Here is a 22,248-nt window from a genome sequence, read left to right on the forward strand (position 1 = left end):
TTCGAAGCGAGTTGATGCTCCCTATGCTGCCCCAGATGGACCGCCAAAGACATTTATCGTCAACCAAATGCGCGTTCGAACGCCATTCGGGCGAGGACAAGTCTCCATTGGAAGAAAGAATGGAATCTACCGAGCCGGCGGGTCCGGAATCCTCGTGAGTGGAAGGCGAGGAGTGAATTTCAATAACAGTGGGGGCAACAACTTCCTCCTCCGTAGAGGGTGAAGAAAGTTCCAGGGAAGAAATGCTGGTGTTTTGCAACGACATACGGGGCAGTTTCATAAAAAGAAAAAAGAAGATGAACAGACTCAAGAAGAAAAAAGAAGATGAACAGATTCAAGAAGAAAAAAGAAGTAAACGAAGAGTTTCAAGAAAGAGGAAGAACTAACCGGAGGAAGAACTGCAGGATTGAGTAAGGAGGACGTCGGCTATGGGGGAGCACCGCGCAATGACGACGGCCGGAGCAAGGGAGGTTCGCCGAAGTTTAAGGAGAAAAAAGTAAGAATTGCAAAGAAAGTTTTCAGGAAAAGAGTTTCAGAAAAGTGAAAAGTGAAAAGTAAAAAGTAAAAAGGGGTTTTTATAGAGGGAAAAGGAGGAGAGAGAATGAGTGGGGGAAGATCGTGAAGAGACGTGGGATTCGAAATTTGAAAAGGCATGAACTGAAAAGATGTAACTCCTCGAGACGCACAACCGCATTTATGGAAAATGATGACGAAATCCCGGAAAACAAGGATTACGTGCGTCAGTTGAAAAGACGTGATTGACGGTTATAACAATGGCGATATATCTACGAAAACGGCAATAAAGATGGCGAAACATAAAAGTGGCGTCATATCAACGAACAACGAAATGGCGATGAATGAGAAACCAATAAAGGCGGGCTACGAAGTAGCATATTAAAGACATTTCGGCTCAAGTTACCCGAGCCTCATATCTTGGGGGCATGTGGACTGGGCGGGACATAAAGGATGTTTATGCCCGCCCAAAATGAACAAAAACTGACCGAAGACAGCCATGGCGGGAACAATGACACAACGAGCTTCTTTGCCCTTCCTTAGGTGGACCCACGAGCCAGCTGGAAGATTCCTTTAGATTTGTCTTATATGTACAGGGATTTGGGTCCTGATTGTCAGGCCCAAATATAGGAAAAGTCCATGTCATGATTTCACCCTCTATAAAAGGGAAGGTCATCAGCTTGTACGAAACAACTTTTTCAGCATTAATGAGAATATTCCTCTTATGATATTATTGCTACTTTTAGTGCTCTGCTAGGGTTTACTTTCTGTCATTCTCTTACGTAAGCTTGCCCTAGTACAGAACACAAATGTTTTGTGTATTTTTCATTTTTTTTCATATGCTCAACTGTGTTGTTATTTGATAATCTTTCTCATTCTACAAGTAATTCGTTATTGTGTTTTGATCTCTTGCTTCATGGCCTCAAAAATCCATTCGAAGGTATTTCATTCTTCATTTTTTTTCCTTACAAAGAGATATGTTTGTTTTTTTCTAATCCCTCCAGATTGATACTTAATTCTATGAATTTCTTCTCTTTTTTCTATGAATTTTTTTTCAATAGGACTTTGTCGTGGTTTGACAACTGGATTTCCAAGAATAGGTATTACCATTTCAAATATCAAGGCTGCAATGTTGACTCTTTTATTTTAAATTTTAAAATCCTCTTTATTATTGGTTTTCTTAGTGTTGTACATATTTGCATCTCACAGTTTCTTCTTTTATTTGGGCATATTATCTTCACGGAGGTAACTCTTTAGTTAAATTTGTTTCGTTGTGTGTAATGTAGTCTCTACTATATTTGGGTTGCCTTATGTCCCTAAATTATTTGATATCCCAAATTCATTGAATTGATTAATTGAAAATATATATTGGAAAACAAAAGACATCTCTCTCTTTTGTGCTAAAATTTGAAAAGTCAATCTATATGGTTTGAGCTCAAATTTAGATAATATATTTTTTTATATTTTTTTTATTTCATTTTATATTTCCAATGAAAAAAACATGAAGGAGATGGATCTGAGGGGATCTGGGGCTCTTCTGAAGTGGATCACTCCCTATGCTTCAAATTAAAGTATGACTCCATATGCTTCAAATTTCAATCATTTTCATTTGATTATTTTTCTATCAGCATCACATAATTCTTTTGATTGCAGCAGCAGTGCATAAGTGTGTCACCCTAAAGGTGATTCACAAGTGTCGAGGTGTCAGTGAGGTGTTCCTATGGGAAAACACGAGGCAAGCCTTCAAATTTTGTTGAACAGAGATGTGAGTGAATAGTTTTTAAGCTCTAATATGAGTTCTTGGTTGTTGACTTCTTTTAGTGATTATTTGGTATCTATTCTTTTAATTAGTTACTTGATTATGTTGTGTCTCATGCACCTTTTAATGTTTATGACTATTTTTTTTCCAGAATGATCAGAAGGACTCTCTGCAGTTTGGAGAGTTGGAATGACTTGCAGATGTTGGCTCATCGTTTTCCACTTTTTCTGCAAATTGGGATTGTTGGTGATAATCTAACTCAGTAAAACATATACATCTTTGCATTTTAGGCATGAATCTTCATCATCTACTTCGTATCATAGTATTTGTTAGATCATATTAAAACAACTATCTTCCTTAGTTATAATTTTTAATGTATGCTTTGCTTCCAATAAATTATAGCGATCAAGCCATCAAAATCCTTTTGTTCTTCTCCTGGTAAACTAGGCAACATGCTGAATTGAAAATCATGCAGCAAGCCTATTCACGTTTCATTCATAAGGGTTAAAGATGAAGTATGAAGTAATCAACTAATAATGTTGCTACTTTTATAGTTTTGGCAGATGTATACAATAGGCTTATTCAGAATGTGTAGAAACCAGGTCAAAGCACAAGTTCAGGTTTATCCTTGCCCACCATTTTAGTTTTAGGACCCAACAAAAACCATCAATTTTCACAGCTTCATAATAGTAGGGAAGATTTTCCAACAGAGAAGTGTGGTTGTGCTTCTGGGCGTAGCTGTAATTAATAGTATTTCTGGGAGATATTCGTCATAACGTCGTAATATTATTAGTCATTCTAAAATTAGACTGCACCTTCCAAGAGATAAGGAAGTCCAAAGTTTGAGATATGGAAGAGAGAAGTCAAGTGAGGGCCTTCCTGTGAAGGAACCTCAACTACACTTATGATGTCTTGAATGTTGGCTTCTATATGCAGTGGTTTTTTTTTTTATGTGCTCTGAATTTAATTCTATTTCTTCTCTTTTCCCTGTTGTATTATTTTCATGTTGTATTTTTCTCACTTGAAAACATTTGGATACAAGTATTGCACTTCCCTTTTTCATTTCTTTATTTGTAATACTTTGTGCAAGGGTTTTAGATACAAGTATTGCACTTCCCTTTATTACATCTCCTGCACTTTCCTTTTTAGGCTGCATGGTTTAGGTGGTCTTATCAATTAAGCTATGAGAGGAACAAAGACTCTAATGACAGGTAAATTTAATTATATATGAACGTTATTTGTTTCTTTTAGTTTAAATATGATATTTAAACTAAGTGGATTTAAAGAAACCTTACGATTTTTTCAAACTTTTAAACCTTAGATTGAAACTTTGTTAAATCAAAGATCTATATGTAAGTATAACCCGGACTTTTATTTGATAGTATGAGATTAAACTGTCTATTTTAAAGAAACTTTAAAAAGTTTTTAAAAACAATGATCCTTTCACCTATCTAGCACGCTCTTCACAACCTTATGCAGAGTAAAGTGCCTGCTGAAAATCTCTTCATGCATATGATTTTGTTCTTCTATGTTGAATATTTTTCTGCTTTAATACTTAAATTTCAGGGGTAGTTGATGGAGCATGAATACTTATAAGAGTTCATATCCAAGTGATTTGTGGAGTGGGACATGAACAATGACAACATGCATATACACAGGATGAGGACCAGACTGAATGACCCCCTAAAGGGAATTAGGGTATAATAAAAGGTCACAAGTCCTTTAGTTTGTGGATTAATGTTCTAGGAATCAGATCATGATGGGTAAGATCCATATTGTATAGAATTAAGATTATTGAAGGGGTTTGTGATGTCCTATAAGGTTTGATGTACATTTATGGAGGGTGAAAGGATATTACTCCAGCAAATCAGCCATTATTAATGTCCCGATGAAAAGATGGCGTCCGGAGATTAGTAGACCTATATAATCAATATTATTTATATTTAAATTAAAAGGTTAAAAACTCCCACGAGGAATAATATTTTACTTGAAAATATTTCCATATAAAAATAAATTTTAACAAGGTTTTAGTGGTTTACAATATAGTTTTATGTTAAATTTATACTACATTATAATATAGTCCACTTTCATTTTTTGTACAAATTATACGGGTATGTACAAAGTCTAATATATATCATAAATTTTGTAGGGACCCTGCAATAATGGCATAAATTTGGATGACTTGATATAAACACAATGATGTCATACTTTATGATTTATCTTTCACAATCTTCATTTGTGCTACTATCATATTCTTTTTTTCCCATGATTAATATGTGTTTATCATCTGTTTTATTGGTGATTTCTTAAATCTATGATTTGTGCTATTGTCTTCATGTCCAAGAAGAATGTGAAACGAGTTCATGTTGATCTAGATCAAGCTTACAAGAAAAATCTTTTTGTTCACTTTGCTTAGCATTTCAGACTATTCTATTTCATCTGTTGTTTAATATATTTTTAATAATCAAGGTATTGATTGACGTATGAATATAACAAACATATTCCCCGCGCAACGCGCGGGTAAAGAAACACTAGTTTTTATGGTATTTTTATTGAATTTGTTTCATGTAAATATGTAGTAAATTAGGGTTGAGACTTTTCCTAATTTAAAGAGATAATGAAAACGGTTTCCAGATTTGTTTTGGAAATAAATTTAGTAAGGAGTAGTAAATCTTTAGATAAAATCAAGAAATAAACAATCTAAATCCTAATCAAATCTAAAATTTAAAAATATATTTTTTTTATGAGAATGAACCAGAGAATGACACGTGGAATTTTTTTTATGAGATTTAACGTAAGGATGACACGTCACTAAGAATTAACGTGAGAATGACATGTCACTAAATCAGTTTGATAGAAGTTATATTCTTTTCTAATATATATATTGATATATTGATATTGATATTGATATTGATTTTGAAATATAAAAGACAGAAATTAGAGTGAAAATAATAGGTCGAATATAGAACTGACACATAGTACACAAGTAACACAACTGGTAAAAGTAAGACAAATGAATGAGTTGATGTGTCGGCACAAACAACTCTCCTCTTGCAAATTACTAACAGACTATCAAGGCTATAAGGTCACTGTAAAAAAAGAGATATAAGGTCTGAAAGTGAGACCATTAAATATTTTTAATCCAGAGATAATTTCCTGATGAAGCAAAGGATTTCATCTGAAACTTGTTGGGCTTTCTCTTGATGTATAAAATGGTGTCCATCTAGTATAACTGTTTCAAGGTTGGGAACAATACTCTTAAAAACATCACTTTCCACAAAATCCTTCATACCACCCTTTTCAAAGCCAATGTCTTTGTCTCCGGCTATGTACTTCGTTGGAACTATTATCTTTGATCCTTGCCACGGTGCAAGAAGCTCCCAGTTTCTGTTACCATTGGGCATGTATGTAATTGAGTAAAGATTAATTCATTCAGAAAAAAAAAACACTACGAGATATCACTAATTGGGTAAGATATATATGACCACTATAAACAATGAAACTTTTTTCAAGGATGTTACACAACTTCATCGTCTGAACTTAGAATTAGAAACCAAGATCACTAGTGAAGTTAAATCAACCCTTACTAAGGATGTAAAATTTGATTCTCAAATAACAAATTAACACATGCAAAGTTATTATTTATGTCAAACCTAGCCAAGTTTAATAATTGTAATTGTCCCCTCTCTCTCTGAGCACAAAGGTTCCTATCTTGCAAAAATATTTAGGTTTAACTGCACTTTTGGTCCCCCAACTTTGACCTTCCTGTGAAAATTGTCCCCAAACTTTAAAATTAGCAAAAATCATCCCTAACGTTTACACCCGGTTGCAAAATTGGTTTTCCGTCAAATTCCATCCACTATTTAACGAATTCTGGGATAAAAATTAATAAAAAATAAGAAAATAAAACAAAAACCTAAAATTCATCCTTTTTCTATCCTTTTACTGGAAATATTTTTTTTTCTGGGTTCATTGTTGGAGAGAGAGGTTGAAGAAGAAGAACCCAGATCACACCAATAACAAATGCAACTCTGTCACCCAAGCCAAGACCAGCTACTACATCAATTGCAACTCCTTCACTCAAATAGCTCAATTTCCCACCCACCCCTTCATCAACACGATCCAACATCTCACCACTACCTGCACTTCTTGCCTGATCCATCTCACCAATAACAATTCCTTCCACTCAATATGTCCAAACCTGAAAAGAAATTCCTAAAGTACACACATTCCACAGTGACACCCAGCAAACAAAAGGAAAACAAAATTAATTATTTACAGCAGATGAACAATGTGATCAAATGGAAGGTACAAAATCCAAATCTCTCAACGATCCATTTCATTGTTTGAGATAAAACATTCAGACAATGTAACTAACACTTCTCCCTCTCTCTCAACCACCAACACCACAACCACTACCCAAAAACCACTGCATCCTCCTCCGCCAGCAGAGTAAGAGACGATATAAAACTAGAGGATGATGGTGATGGCGGCGAACAGAGCGGCTGCGCGAAAACGTGGTGGTGTGCAGAGGATAAGATCTGAGATAGGTGATGAACGAGTGGTGGTGATGGGAAGATTGGGAAAGGGTGAGCGACGGCGGCGCTAAAACCAGCAAGGAGAGGTTCAGATCGGGAAAGGGCAGATCTGAGGAGAAGCGGTTGCAGGAAAACGTGGCGGTGTGTAGAGGTTCAGATCGGAAAGTGAGAATGAGTGGTGGTGATGATGTGATTTGGGGAAGTGAGAGGAGTGATCCATGGTACGGCGGTGGTGGCTTGCAGTTGAAGTGTAGAGGTTATGGTGGAAAGGTGAAAAAGAAAAGGGTGTTAATTAAGATGATGAAGATGAAGGAAAAATGGGATGAAGATGATGAATTTCTGGGTTTTTAATATGAAGATGATGAATGTTTCAGAGACTAAATTTTTTAATTAATTTTTTGAGGAATATTTCGTTAGTTTTTGGATGGAATTGGACGGAAAACCAATTTTGCAACCGGGTGTAAACGTTAGGGACGTTTTCTGCTAATTTTAAAGTTCATGGACGATGTTCGCAGTTAGGCCAAAGTTGAGGGACCAAAAGTGCAATTAAGCCAAATATTTAACATTTTTTCCACCTCATTGTGATAAATTAGTTAGGATTCATTAGCTTATTTAGCTGTAATGATAAATCATTGAAAGATGAACCTTAACAAGATTTTCATTGTACCAAAAATACTTTAACAAGATTTCAACAGTTCAATTAAACTATAAAACATGAACATTTACCACTAAGGTATTGGTCCAATGGTAGCCAAGTTAGACCTCCGTAAGAATAATAACACAAGTTTAAACTGCAAGAACGTCATCTATTAGGAGAGTCTTTCATAGTTTTTCAAACAATACTATTCTTAGTTTCTTACCCTCAAAAGAGAAGGCGGGGACACCCACACCCAGGCTAAAAGATAAGAAAAAAAGAAACATGACACATTTATCAGTCCCCTTAATTATATTAGAGATACCACATATCTTTGACAATTGGACTTAGTAAAAGATGGAAAAAAAAAATTGTTTAGCAAGGCTTGAATCGGATTAAAAATTCCTACACATTTTAGAATGTGTTAACATCTGTCTAAGAAAAAAAATGTATATGTTTTATAAGTTTGACTGTACATGAGAAAATTAGAAGTTGCCATTTTTGACTTGTTGAGGAATTGGATTGTTCTAAAAAACTAAACAGAGGAAACAGAGCAAATAGGTAGTGAAAATGATACTTACAGGTCCATTGCCCGGTAGTAATTAAGTGGACCAGTGAAACCAGACTCCTGGAATTTATCTGCAAACACCATGAGTTCCTCCTCAGTGATCCATGATGGCAAAACCGAAGGCGTCGGTAAGAAATCAATGATCTCCACGCCAGGAGGAGCTACTAGAAAATCTGTTGTCATCAGCAAAAACTTCTTCATCACTGTCAAGCAATCATATCTTGCAAAAGCTCTCTCTGCACGACCAGCTTCCTGCACAAACACAAACCACACCATTAATTTCAACAAAAATCATTTCCTATGTATGTGACACATTATTTCAATCAACCCGTTTAAAGTTAATAGCATGTTTGGACTTTGGATCAGTCTCTTTTTCGTCATAATCAAATATGAAATCCAAAAGTCATCCACAAAAGCTTATTCTCATAATTGACTCCAGGGCTTCAGAATCAATTTTAGAAAAATCTCCAAAAATGCAATACAGAAGCTGTTAAAACTTAAAAGGGTACCTGGAACTGGCAGACATGACTCTCATCTCCATATATTTTCCTGATTGTTTCAACCGTTTTAGCAGTTGGAGATCTTGGCAAATAAGGAACACCTAGAGGAACAAATCCCTTCACCCTGTCCGGTCTAAACAGACATAGGTTCCATCCAATGTTTGCTCCCCAGTCAGAACCAACCACAAATGCCTGTATTCATTTTGTTCAAAAAAGAAAATTATTAACATGTTTGAATAAGCTTATTTTTCCTTAAAAAATAAGGGAGCAATTGAGTAATCACTATAGTTTAAGGGCTTATGGCAATAAGTGCTTATTGCGTAAATGCTTAAGGCAATAAGCTTATTGAAATAAGCTCAAAATAAGTAAATATAAACGTTTATTCATAATTAAGCTAATCTGAATCACTTATTTATAGGTCATAAATTATTTACATAAGCTATTTCAAATAGTTGCATAGACGTTTCAATTAAACTCAAATAAACTCTTTCATGAACTTATTTTTTCTCAAAATCAAATCTGCCACCGAGAAGCTACTAATATGAGTTTCTCCTCAAAATGAATTTTATTTTTACAAAATTGTAAATTGATTTCCAAGGAGAATGCTTTCCAAAGATAGTTAAATAAAGAGAAGGAAAGAAACAAAGACATGAAAAAAGGGAAAACACCACAAAATTCTTTGACTTTGGCACTCAATAGAGAATTTGTGTGTGATACCTGTTGTTCACCAAAATGGTCAAGAAGACCAATAAGATCACCTACTATGTGCTGAACAGTGTAGGAATTGGGGTCAAGAGGAGAATCAGAGTCACCGTAGCCTCTAAGATCAGGAGCAACCGCATGATAACCATTTTGTGCTAAGTAGTTGAGCTGGTGGCGCCAGGAGTACCATATTTCTGGGAAGCCATGAAGCAGTAGAACTAGTGGTCCTGTTCCTTGCTCTGCTACATGTATCCATATCCCGTTGGTTTTCACTCTTTGGTGATTCACTAATTCACTCATCATCATGCTCACTGGTCTGATTGCTCCAAAATCCGAATCTCAATCAATATTTTGGAGCTAGCAAGGACCAACAGGTGGTTGTTTAAGAAGGACATGACACACACACAAGCTATAATAATGCATTTGTGTTAGTAAATGTTGAAGCTGAGGTCAGAGAACAATTTTGACTTGGAACCTGAAGCATATCCCATCATGGAGAGTTGGGTTTGGGGCCTCCCTATGGGGCTGCGCGCCCCACCCTTTTTTTTTAAACCCAAAAGTGCCCTACGGAAAGGTACTTTCCGTATTCAATTTAACTGAATACGGAAAGGTACTTTCCGTATTATATTTTGATGACTACGGAAAGGTATTTTCCGTATTTAACTCTGACAGGATTCCCCCTTTTTCCACCATTACTCCTCCCTCACCAACCTTCACCAACCCCTCACCAGCCCCCCTGAACCTCCTCAATGCCTCCAGACCACCCTCTCTCTCACCCTCTCCTACCTCACTTTCATTCCCAAGCTCTCCACCACCATCCACTCCTTCATTTCCCAAGCTCTCCACCACTACAACAAGTGTTGTAGTAGAGGTAAGTCTATGTGTTTATTTGTTGTTATTTTGTAGGATTAAGTAGTGGAAGTAGTTAGATTAAGTAGTTTAAGTAGTTAGATTAAGTAGTTTAAGTAGTTAGAAGGATGGGTTTTTGAATTCTGAGTCGTGATATAATACGGATTGTTATCTTCCGTATTGAATATGGAAAGGTACTTTCCGTATTCAGTATGGAAAGTAACAATCCGTATTCGGTATGGAAAGTAGATTTCCGTATTGAGTATGGAATGTAACTTTCCGTATTCTCTTCCAGGGATGACAGATTCATTTTTCTTTGGTGAGTCACAATTGATTGAAGCTGGATTTCACAATGGTCAACCTGAAGAGGCCACTACAGAGGTGCCACCACCAGCATTTGTGCCCCCGTGTATAAGTATAGATGTCTCGCATTTATTTGCAACTGATCATGTATTCTTTGAACATATTTTTGCATTGTTTTGAGAGTGTAATATATCAATTCTTATTATGTCTTGATCACCCTTGTAATCAATTCTTATTATTATAACAGATTTTCCCTACCCGTGATGATCTTATCAATTGGGTTCATGGAATTGCGATTGAAAATGGATATGTTACGTTGATCACAAAGTCAGATTATGGTGGGAATGGAAGCAGAAAAACTTATGTCATGTTAGGGTGCGAGAAGCATGGTAAATATGTTCCTTATAGAGACCCTGACCTTGTTGAAGGGACGAGATCACAAAAGACAGGTTGTCCTTTTAGACTAAAAGGACGACCTAGGAAAAATGGCATAGATAGAGATTGGCGGCTAAAGGTGATGGAAGGTATACACAACCATGAACCAGCTAGGTCACTACTTGGGCACAATTTTGTTGGTCGTCTAAAACCCGGAGAGAAGGAGCAAGTGGGAAAAATGACAAGGAGTTGGGTTCCACCGAGAAAGATGTTGTTGACTTTGAAGGAAAACAATCCTTCAAACTTGACTACCATATCTCAGATTTATGGTGTTTGCAAGAGGTTAAGAAAATCCCTCCGCGGGGGATTGACAGAAATGCAACACTTGTTGAAGAAGTTGGACGGTGACAAGTATGTCCACTTTGAAAGACATGAGCCTGGATCGGAAGTCATTAGGGATGTATTTTGGGCTCATCCAAATGCTATCAAACTGTTCAACACATTTCCATATGTAGTGATTATGGATTGCACATACAAGACAAACAAATATGCAATTCCCTTGCTTGAGATTGTTGGACTGACTTCCACAGATAAGACATACTCCATAGCCTTTTGCTACATTGTTAATGAGGGCACAGATGACTACGTTTGGGCACTGGAGTGTATGAAGTCTCTATTAGCTGATCAAGCCATGTTGCCTAAGGTGATTGTTACTGACAGGGATCTTGCCTTATTGAGTGCTGCTAAGCAAAGCCTTCCTAACACTACACATTTATTATGCTTGTGGCACATCAACAAGTGTGTTTTGGCAAAGTGCAAACTCTATGTTGGCACAGATGATTTTGCTGAGTTGGTTATGATGAAGTGGGCAGAGGTGGTGGATGCTGCAACAGTTGAAGAATTTGAAGTGAAATGGATGCAATTGTTTAATATGTGCAAGGCAAAATACAGCAACTTTACCTCCTATTGTTCTACTACATGGTTGGTTCACAAGGAGAAATTCGCCAAGGCATGGACAAATCATGTGATGCACTTTGGAACAACAACAAGTAACAGGTAAAAAAATTACATGAGCTTAATTTATGCGTTGTTTGTTCATTTGATAGATTGTTGTTAATAAGATATCTATTTGTTGTTTGTAGGGCTGAGGGTGCACATGCCAGTTTGAATAATTTCGTGTACCCTTTAAACTGTTTGCCATGAATTATTTATGTTACTTATCCTGCCTTTGATTATTTACGGTGTAGTTATACGGGTTTTTTTCAATACAAGAGTCGGCATATAATGAGTGAAAATAGAAAGCATGATTAATATAAAGAGAGTCCTAATACAAAGAGTCACATGTCATAATATAAAAATACAAAAAAAATATATACAAATATACAGTAAATCACTCGCCCCGACCCCTACCGGCCCCTCTACGACCTCTAGGTCCACGGGCTCTGCCTCCACGGCCTCTGCCTCCACGCGCACCCTCTGCAGGAGCACCCTCTGCAGGAGCACCCTCTCCACGGGCTCTGCCTCCACGGCCTCTGCCTCCACGGCCTCTGCCTCCACGCGCTCTGCCTCCTGCAGCTCTAGCTCCTCGGACAGCAGCAAAGGCTACCCCCTGGGTACCAATGAAGGCATTGGATCTAATAAGATCCAGCGCCCTCTCAGTGAGGGATCGGGAATGCGTGCCCTCTGCAGGAGCATCTGGCACCTCGAGTGACTGCTCCAACAAGTCCACGGCCCGACGCATAACAGTCTGCAAAAATAATGTAGATACATTAGATACAAATAAAATATCATGAACAAAAAATCACAATTGAATGGAAAATAAAATTCAAACTTACCACTGCACTGAACTCCTCCCTCCTATCATCAGGGATGATGAACCGATGGGATCTTCTGTGGATTATGCATGCTTGGATCAACTTTTATTTTCCTAATAATCAATTATGGCATCTAGAAACTACTCACAAATGCTTTGGAAACCTTCTATAATTGATTCTGAACCCAGAATCAATTATAAGTGTTGGGTTTGGTTCTGAGATGAATACGGAAAACGTTTTTCCGTATTCAATACGGAAAACTATGTTCCATATTGAATACGGAATACCATTTTCCATATTCAATACGGAAACCTGTGATCCGTATTTACCCAGAAACGCCATTAACGACAATGAGCTATCGGCCCTAAACCCAAACCACATTCAAGACATTTCAGCCAACAATACCTCTACACAAGCAACAATCGACTACCCTAGGGTTCAATGATTAACATAATTTCAAGTTAAATGGGGAAAATCCAAAAATCCTTACCTCTAGGTTTCAATTCTGAGAATGGGGTTGTGAAGTGCTTTGATGGAGATGATGGAACCTTTCAAGTACACGGTTCAAGCAAGGGGAGCGACAGAGATCGAAGGTTGAAGAGGGGAGAAGAGCTTGGCAAAATACGGAATGAAGTTTGAAATGGGTTTGAATAAACCCTTGCCGGTTTACATACTAATATAATACGGATATAAGACTTCCGTATTGAATACGGAAATGTTGCTTCCGTATTCTATTAAAGGGGGGCGTTCCAGTAATTTCCCCACTTTAAGTGGGGCGGGGAGCCCCATAGGGGGGGCCCCAAACCCAACTCCCCCCATCAAGTAGGTACTTGGAGCTTCCACTTCACGCTTTGACCAAAAACTGAGATAAGTTTTCATATATATATTTAACTGGGTTGGTGTTGTCCTAGACTATATATATTGAATCAATAAGTTAATGTTGACACTCCTTTCTCATTAAGTAAGTTAAGGCTTAATTGCACTTTTGCTCCCTGATCTTTCATCTTTGTGCGATTTACCTCCCTCATCTTTAAAATGAGCGAATTCCCTCCCTCTTCTATTAATATGTGTGATTTAGGCCCTTCCGTTAGTTAGCCGTCCAATTGCTAACGGTGGTTGCTATTTTCACCCCCCCTTTTACTAACCACACCCCCTTATCAGAAAAAAAAATAAAAAAAATAAAAAATAAACGAAATAAATTAAATAAAATTAATAGAAAATAAAAAAAATTATAAATTAAAAAAAACTGAAAAAATATTTTTATAAAAATCAAAGAAAAAATAATAAAATAAATTAAATAAGTTAAATACAATTAATAGAAAATGAAAAAATATTTTTATAAAATCAAAGAAAAAACTGAATTTTTTTTATAAAAATCAAAGAAAAAAATGTTTTTATAAAATCAAAGAAAATAACATATTTTTTTTAATTGAAGATAGAAATTTAAAAATAAAATAAAAGAAGAATTTGTTTCTATTTGCACCACCTACACTAAATTAAAAATAATTATTATTTTATTTTATTTTTAAATTTCTATCTTCAATTAAAAAAAATATTTTATTTTCTTTGATTCTATAAAAACATTTTTTTCTTTGATTCTTATAAAAATATTTTTTTCAGTTTTTTTTTTTATTTTATAAAAATGTTTTTTGATTTTCTATTATTTGTATTTAACTTATTTCATTTATTTTATTATTTTTTCTTTGATTTTTATAAAAATATTTTTTTCAGTTTTTTTTTATTTTCTATTAATTGTATTTAATTTATTTAATTTATTTCATTTATTTTTTTATTTTTTGGCTTAATTGCACTTTTGCCCCCTGATCTTTCACCTTTGTGCGATTTACCTCCATTTTATTATTTTTTTTTATTTTTATTTCTGATATGGGGGTGTGGTTAGTAAAAGTGAGGGTGAAAATAGCAACCGCCGTTAGTAATTGGACGGCTAACTAACGGAAGGGCCTAAATCGCACATATTAATAGAAGAGGGAGGGAATTCGCTCATTTTAAAGATGAGGGAGGTAAATCGCACAAAGGTGAAAGATCAAGGAGCAAAAGTGCAATTAAGCCTTTAAGTTAATGTTCTCCAAGCGAGGTAACAGGTAGGGTGTGTTTGGTTTGAGGGAAGGAAAGAGAAAAGAATGGAAAACACAAAATTCGAGAAATGAATTTAGACTACACCTTAAACTAAATTTATTCCTCGATTTCTGTGTTTTATTTTCTTCCCCATTTCTCTCCCTCCAACCAAACATAGCAGTAAGGAAGAAAAGATATAAAAATGAAAAATATGATAAATGATGTGATATGAAAAGAAATTAGATATAAGAAGAGGAAAAAATGAAAATAAGATAAAAGAGAAATATGAATGTGAGTAAGTCAAAACTTATAAGACATTTCATACAATGAAAATGATACATAGACATTCATATTTTATGAGCATTCGATGAACATTCAATTGACATATCACATATTAATGATTTTTAATCAGCACAAATATTAGTTATAGCTAAAAACAGTCAGTAAAACATATGTGATATGTCAATTCAATGTTTGAAAAAAAGTCATCTATTATTACATATGCAGCAATATTGCTTTGATACTCTTTTAAAATGAGAGGGTTTAGTACCCTTAAGTTAAATGATGAGATCAAAAATTATAAAAGTTTATTAGTGAAGAAAGCATATTATATAGTACATGCTTAAAATATAGAAGAAAAAGAAAAAGAAAAAAATGTACCTGAATATGACGTTGTTTAGGTGTTTTGTTTGTCTAAGAGAAAAAGAGAGAAGAGAGAAAATAAATATGGTGAAAAAGTGAGAAATAGAGTAAATTTGTATGTTTTTTTATGGGCAAATGTTAGTTTGTTGCTTTGTTTGTTTAAGAGAGAAAGAGAGAAGAGAGAAAATAAGTATAGTGAAAAGGTGAGAAATATAGTAAATTTGTATGGTGTTAGGTTGGGTGGTGCTTACATCTAAGTTAAACCTGAGATTTCTGTTGGAAAGAAGGGGAAGAGTTCTCGCCGCAGATGCTCTGTTCCAGGAGTTTCCCTTGCGTCGGAGATGTTACCCCGCGTTCTGAGGAGTCAGCTTCCTCGGGGAGACCAGCCTGCTCTGCGTCGTTCTTGGAGGGACGTGGTGAAAGGTGGGCCGGTGGAGAGGCATGCGCTGCATACGGCCCTGGCTTTTGAGGATATGTTTGTGGGGGTGGGTTGTTGTGGTTCGTATCAGCAGAGAATTTCTGACGCTCATCTTTTCCCTGAGTCGTTTTGCACAGGAAGGTGTGAGGAGGGTGGCGCCCGGCGCGCGCCGACGATGTGCTGTTCCCGGAGATGGTGGCTCGGCCTGGGCACGAAACGGCTTTGCCTTTGGCAGTTGTTGTTGCTGATGATGCGGGCGGTGTTGAGTTACAGAGGAAGGTTAGTGAAGAGGCAGGTTGGGGGTGGGACCCGCTTCTCCTACTTGTGCCCAATCTTGTCAATTCAGGAGCTCTTAATTCATTGGTTTCTCCAAGGCTAAGGCTTGTATTCAGAGACTGTTCGGTTTCTTTTAGGAAGGGGTTTTTGAATTTTAAATTTTCATTATTTTCACCCCTTGGAACTAGGAACAATTTTTTACCTTGGCTCAATGATTTTTTGATGCACCAATCTGGTTTTCTAACCGTAGCTTTCAAGGACCACACCACCTCTGTTTTTGCGGCTAACGGCTACTTGGAGGCAAGGGAGGTTGTTGGGGATCCGGTTCCCGCTCTATTTGATGTTGGTTCTTTGAGTTGTGATGGACAAGGCTCTTTTCATCCATCACATTCTTGTTTTGAGGTTGGCGCGTGCTCAAGTAGCGGTTCTGTTCCTACTAGGGATAATCTTGATTGTTTGGAAGTTTTTTCAGATTCTGGGAGGGAGGAGGATGCCCTCGTGGTGGATGCTGCTGCATATGGTGATGATCCCGCTCTTGATTTTTCTCCTCCTAGGCTCCGTCCTCGTGGTCGCCCTAAGAAATCTAAAGCGGCAAAGGTGGTGAGTCCTCGGCGGCCTAGGGGTCGCCCCCGTAGATCGGAGAGTGTGACTATCGCTAATGTGCCGGCCCCGCCCAGTCCTCCTTCTCCTTCGGGTCCTTATTTCACGCGAGCAAAGAAGGCTTGGCGTCTTGCTCAGTTTGCAGGCATGTCTTTCCCTGGTAGTGATGAAGATGCTATTCAAGGGTTGGCCGAAGTTATTAAAGAAAATTTTCCTTTTTTGAAGTAGGGTGGTTGTTCTCTTTTCTTTTGGGCTGTTGTGTTTGTTCCTTGGGTGGTTTGGTGTTTTTTTCCCTTCCTTGTAGTTTGTTCTCCTTTTCGTTTATTATTGAATATATCTCTTTTGCTCTCAAAAAAAATAATAATAATAAATTTGTATATTTTTTATAGGTAAATGTTAGTAAATTTATTCCTTCGCTATGATTTGAAGCCTCACATTTCACCCTGTAAATTCTTTCATTTTCTTTAGCTTACCAAGTGAGCTACCCTTCATCTTTCCAATTAGTGTTTTAAAGTTTAAACAATAAATTGAATTTTCTTGTTGTAACAAAAAAACAATAAATTGAATGATATTGATCCCTCCAATTTTGAAAGCGTATCGGAATAATGTCATGAGTGTTTTTTTTGGATGAATGAAAATAAATATAAAAAAAAACAAACTAAACACAATAAACACAACAGGTATGGATAGTCTAAATGGTACTTGATGGTTTAAAATTTCCTAACTCCAAAGTTTAAATCCTACTTGTAACGCCCCGAATTTCAGGGGTTACGGTAACAATCTGATAAAATAAATATGCAATATTTTCCAAATGAATTTATAAAGCGAGTAATTTTTTCTTTTGAAATGTTTTCAAAACATGTAATGCCTACACCCAACAGTAAATAAAATCTACATCAAGCCTTGACCAAGGCAAGTTCCCGAAAGTATAAACGAAAGAACACAACTACAAATCTAACGAATGAAATCAGATCCAACAAGGACTCTGTTATGCCACGACACCCTAATCCGACCTACTCCCTACGATCTCCACACCGGGGAACCGCAATAAAGCAATGCATCGGAACCTACCCGAATCTCGAATGCAAATTCCTAAAAATTATTAGGCAAGCTTAAACCAATAACGGTAAGCTCTCTAACCCAAGGCTCTAACCTTAAACCCGACTCTACTCTTCATGTCTTTCACTAATCTTCAAGTCTTCAGCTCCAACTCGTACAAAGGTCAAGTTTCATCGACAGTCCTCCATCGCCTAATAGCGTTAAGCGCCCAAGCAACAAATAGCAAACAGAAAAGGTTAACTCCATGCAATTACCACGTATAAAAGGGAAAAGCATGTTATTAAAGTTTAAGTGCGTAACATGCACATAAGCTAGCAACTTAATTTCATATAGATGACAACATATATCCAAAAACATAAAATCAATTCAGATATCGACAACATAGATTTAATCAGATATCAGCAACATAATGATAGATTGAAATCAGTTATCAACAACCTCAACAATATAGCATAGAATCGGATATCACCCAAAACCATATAAGTGCCCTGTAGTACGACTAGGTGTTACTACCAAGACATATCAAATCAAAAGTGTCTCGCAAGACGGGACAGTCACGTGGGACGAAAACCACTGATCTGTCACTTAATATGCCACTCAGGCCCCACAGTACGCCACGAAGGCCACACAGTACGCCACGAAGGCCACACAGTACAACCCAACAACGCATATGCACAAATATCAACAAGCATACGTCAATTAAATTCCATATCTGCACAACCACATCAAGCTCTATTGAGCGATGAATCAATAATTCAGTGCTCTAAAACATAACCTTGTCATATCCACTAGAAAGAAATAATGACAGAAACCAGTAAACGGCCGAAGCCTCTCAGAAAACGGAGACACACGTCTCAATAAGTTCACTCGGCCGAAGCCTCCAGAAAACATTTTTCCAGTTCAACATAATAATCATAATCATCTGCCAATCAATATAAACATCTTCATCTCAAACGCATGCAGTGCAATAAAAGCATGCAAGACTCAAAGACGCGCTAAAACCGAGTTACCCTTACCTTCGTGAGTAGAAGTTGGGCATGGAAATTGCGAACCTAGAACAAAGAAAACACATTCATCAACACAAGCTTCACTAGGAGTAACACGATCTACTAATACTAATCGAAATCGTAAAGAAAGCCTCTAAAGCTTCAGAGTTCCTATTTAGGCACAAATTGACAACGGAGACTTCGTTCGCTAAAACGAGCATAACTCGAGCTACAGAACTCGGAATGACACGAAACCGGTGCCAAAATTTCGACAATTGAAAGAGCTACGCAATGGCTCAAGTCATAAAGACCCAAAAATTATTTTTGGACACGGTACCCAAGCAAATAGGTTTCGGCCACTATAGAAAATAGGGTTTTCGAACTTTTTCTTCGATCTAAATCAATTCCTAGGTATTCTTAGGCGATATCTAGGCCAGGGAAACTCTCAGAAAAATTATCGGGTCGAAAACTGTCGCAGGGGTATTTTGGTCAATATTTTTAGCTCGGAAACTCAAAATCAGAATTTCGAAAAACAAATTAGATGGGGTCGATCCTAACGACATTTATAACAACTAATCCTTCTAAAGCTAAGCTCCGTCGTGAATTTCCAGCTTAAAGAACAGAACTTTACCCAGAAATGGGGTTTTCCAACAAAAATTGATCCCGACGGCATTTCGGCGACATTCAACAGAAAACAACCGGATATTCACGCTCTAGAGCACGTAGGCAATAAGTTTAGACACTAAAATCAACTTATTTGGACAGTTTTACAAAAAGCTCAAAACTTTGAGCAGAGAAAAACATAGAGAAAAGCGACAGAATTTACAATCAGAGGTAGAGAAAAGCATCAGTACCTCGAGGTCTACGCGTAGCAACGAACAGAACGACGATCGGTCAAGAATTGGAAAAAAATCACTTTTCCTCCTTCCCCCTTGGAAGCCCTCGGCCGTGTGTGTGTTTTGTGATTTTTTTGTTTTTTGTTTTTTCATTTTTCATACTATATATAGGAAATGGAAAATGCGGAAAAATGAGAATTTCGCAATTCCGATTTTTCCTACTGATTCCAACGTATTCTAGACACGATAATCTTCCCGCTGAATCTTCTAATTCTTCAAAGAAATATCAGTATGATTTTTGGTTTTCGAGGCTTGTTTTTTAATGTTTACCGGCTTAAAATGCACTTTATGATTTTGACCTCGGATGCAGAAACTTCCTTCTGAAGAAAGATCTGGAACGTCGATTAGAGTGGGCGTACGCGGATGAAATCTTTATTTGAAGCTCCGAACAGGAAAAGTCTTCATCGTAGGTTAATTTAATAGCTCTAGAAAAACCAGGGATTCAGTTTCGGCAAACCTCCCGGTATCGGAAATGAGTGTTCGTAAATTCCAAGGTTTCGTATCAAAACGCTTGTCATGGAAGGATTAAGAGAAGTTCCACTACCACAAAAATGGGGTTGGGCAACGCCTTTGAGGCAGCGGTTCATTTTAACCGCTACCCAAGTGTTAGAAAAATGAAAAAAAAAAGGAAAAGTAAGTACCTGCTAAAATAACCGCTACCCAAGTTATTTATTTTTTCGCTCAAAAACTACATTTTTTTTTATTTTTGCAACAATGTTTTTTCCCTTCTCCTTTCTTCACTGTTCTCGCACTTTCCGCACCCAAACCCTAACCTTCACTGTTCTCGATCGCACATCTCGCACCCCAAACCCTCACCGCTCCGGCGTGAAATCCTCACCATTCTCCCTTCGTCTGGCCGTCGGGCAACGATAGTCGATTCTTGCGACGGTAGTTCTATTTCTGGACGAATAGCTTGCTCAGGTAGCTGTGGTTCTGCAGTCTGCACGAAGTTGCCAAGGTAGCTTTTGCTCGGGCCGTTCAAGAGCTTTGTCAGCTTTTCACGTTGTATACTCTCCCTTTCTTGCGAAACCCTTATTCTCTCCCTTTCTCTTCAACTAATTTTGTGGTGTCTATCTCCCTCTGATTTCGATTTTGTTTGGTTTTGGCTTTCGTTCCGTTTAGTTTGGTTTGGACGCTGACGCCGACGGCGAGGAGTTGGCGACGCAGGAGACCGCTCTGTGTGACCGCCAGATTAGGGTTTGGGGAGCAAACGCTCAAAGAAGGTCCCTCTTTTTATTTCTTGTAATGTTTCGTGCCTGATTTACTTTTGTTGCTTTACAATTGTGACCCAGTTAAATTCTGCTATGTTTAATATTTGTTGTGTGTTTAATTATAGTGTTTTGAACAAATCTCGTTAGTATTTTCATATTAGAGTTTGCTTCTATTTGTGATTCTGTTGTTTTAGATTAAGAAAGCTCATGTCTTGGTCTACGGAATCAAAGGAACTGTAGTTGTGGAAAACGTAGAGCTTATATCTGTGGTGCTTATTTGAGTGAAATGACTTTTGTTTTGATTTTTTTTGTTGCAGTTTCATTTCTCATGTTTTTCTTTTCAGTTTTGCATAAATATTATGCTGCCTGGGGTAGGTAGTCTGACCTCAATTGATGATCAGGTGGCCAGTGAAGAATTACTTTCCTCAAACTTTCTCATTCCTTTTGATGAGAATGTGTATAGGGGAAAGACCCTTGCTGAGCTTTGTTTTGATTCACTTAAGGAGTTCAATCCTATGGTTCGTGTTTCTGCGGCAAAAGGTTATTGTTTTGATCCTGCCCCTTTTTACTTTGTTTTGTGCTTATGCATTGATTTTCTTTGGTTTTTTCGCATCAAGTCTTGTGTTTTACTTTAATTTCCATCTTGGCTTCAGCCTTCAGTTGATTTGTCAAGTATCGATGAAGAATTCTTCAGCGAGTTTGATGTTGTTGTCATCAGTTGCTGATAACTATCAACTAATGTCACTACTACTTCTCAAGCAGAACAGACTCAATAAAAAGCAGGTCAAGGACATACTCTGGGTGGGTGGCTAAATTTGAATGATAAAAAAACTCACTATTTGCTTACTTTTATCTTTCTAGTGTTGGTTTCTCAATGCTTTGAACTGAATTTCCTTGTCAATTAAATGACAGATAATAATGCATACGTAACGAGGAGGATGCAATACACTCCTAGACTAAAGTTCTTGAAGGAGCTAGAGAAAGGGTAAGATAGAGAATGTTTCAGCTCCAGCCGTTGCCATAGACTATTGGCTTGGCAGCACAACTTTGGGCACTCTAGAGGTATTCTTGACCATCTTGTCCTTGTGTTTGATAATTTTATATGGGTAGTGTAAGTGGTTATCTAATTCCTTTCAAACTAATGTAGATGTAAGAGTGTATTGAACAATCCCATACTATTAAAATGTAAAGAGTAGATTGACCATAAATCATGTTCAGTTTAAGAGTACAACTCTATTATGAATTTCTTTTTAGGTTTCAAATGCCCATTTGTGCCACAACTACTGGTAGCTTGCATTCTTATGTGAGTCCTGGGTTGAGTAACTATACATAATTCTAATAATTTACAAGTTGCATCCTTTTTTCTTGTCATATTCTTGGTGGTGTGTACTGTTGCACATATTATTTTCAGGCAGGATTCAGATAATAGAGTTGTGTTGGTTTTGCAAAAAGAAAATGAATTTTCATTTTTCATGAAGCTCATACTAAATGTGGGATTAGTGTTGTTGTGCATGTCATTTTGTCTTGGT

The 22,248-nt window shown here is 37.0% G+C and overlaps 2 protein-coding genes across 2 annotated transcripts; both read right to left on the reverse strand.

Annotated features, from left to right (window-relative positions):
* Positions 1-5,209: 5,209 nt before the first annotated feature.
* LOC130737583 (uncharacterized) lies at positions 5,210-9,630 on the reverse strand. The gene is made up of 4 exons (XM_057589397.1): positions 9,230-9,630; positions 8,522-8,704; positions 8,026-8,264; positions 5,210-5,659 (listed from the first exon to the last, which is right to left on the reverse strand). Exons 1-4 carry the CDS (start codon positions 9,518-9,520, stop codon positions 5,410-5,412), a joined length of 963 nt encoding a protein of 320 aa, XP_057445380.1. The 5' UTR covers positions 9,521-9,630; the 3' UTR covers positions 5,210-5,409.
* Positions 9,631-11,929: 2,299 nt separating this feature from the next.
* LOC130735256 (uncharacterized) lies at positions 11,930-12,620 on the reverse strand. The gene is made up of 2 exons (XM_057587329.1): positions 12,577-12,620; positions 11,930-12,488 (listed from the first exon to the last, which is right to left on the reverse strand). Exon 2 carries the CDS (start codon positions 12,480-12,482, stop codon positions 12,132-12,134), a length of 351 nt encoding a protein of 116 aa, XP_057443312.1. The 5' UTR covers positions 12,483-12,488; positions 12,577-12,620; the 3' UTR covers positions 11,930-12,131.
* Positions 12,621-22,248: the final 9,628 nt, after the last annotated feature.

This window comes from Lotus japonicus, chromosome 2 (genome assembly GCF_012489685.1).
Source record: "Lotus japonicus ecotype B-129 chromosome 2, LjGifu_v1.2".
In the NCBI taxonomy this organism is placed as follows: domain Eukaryota; kingdom Viridiplantae; phylum Streptophyta; class Magnoliopsida; order Fabales; family Fabaceae; genus Lotus; species Lotus japonicus.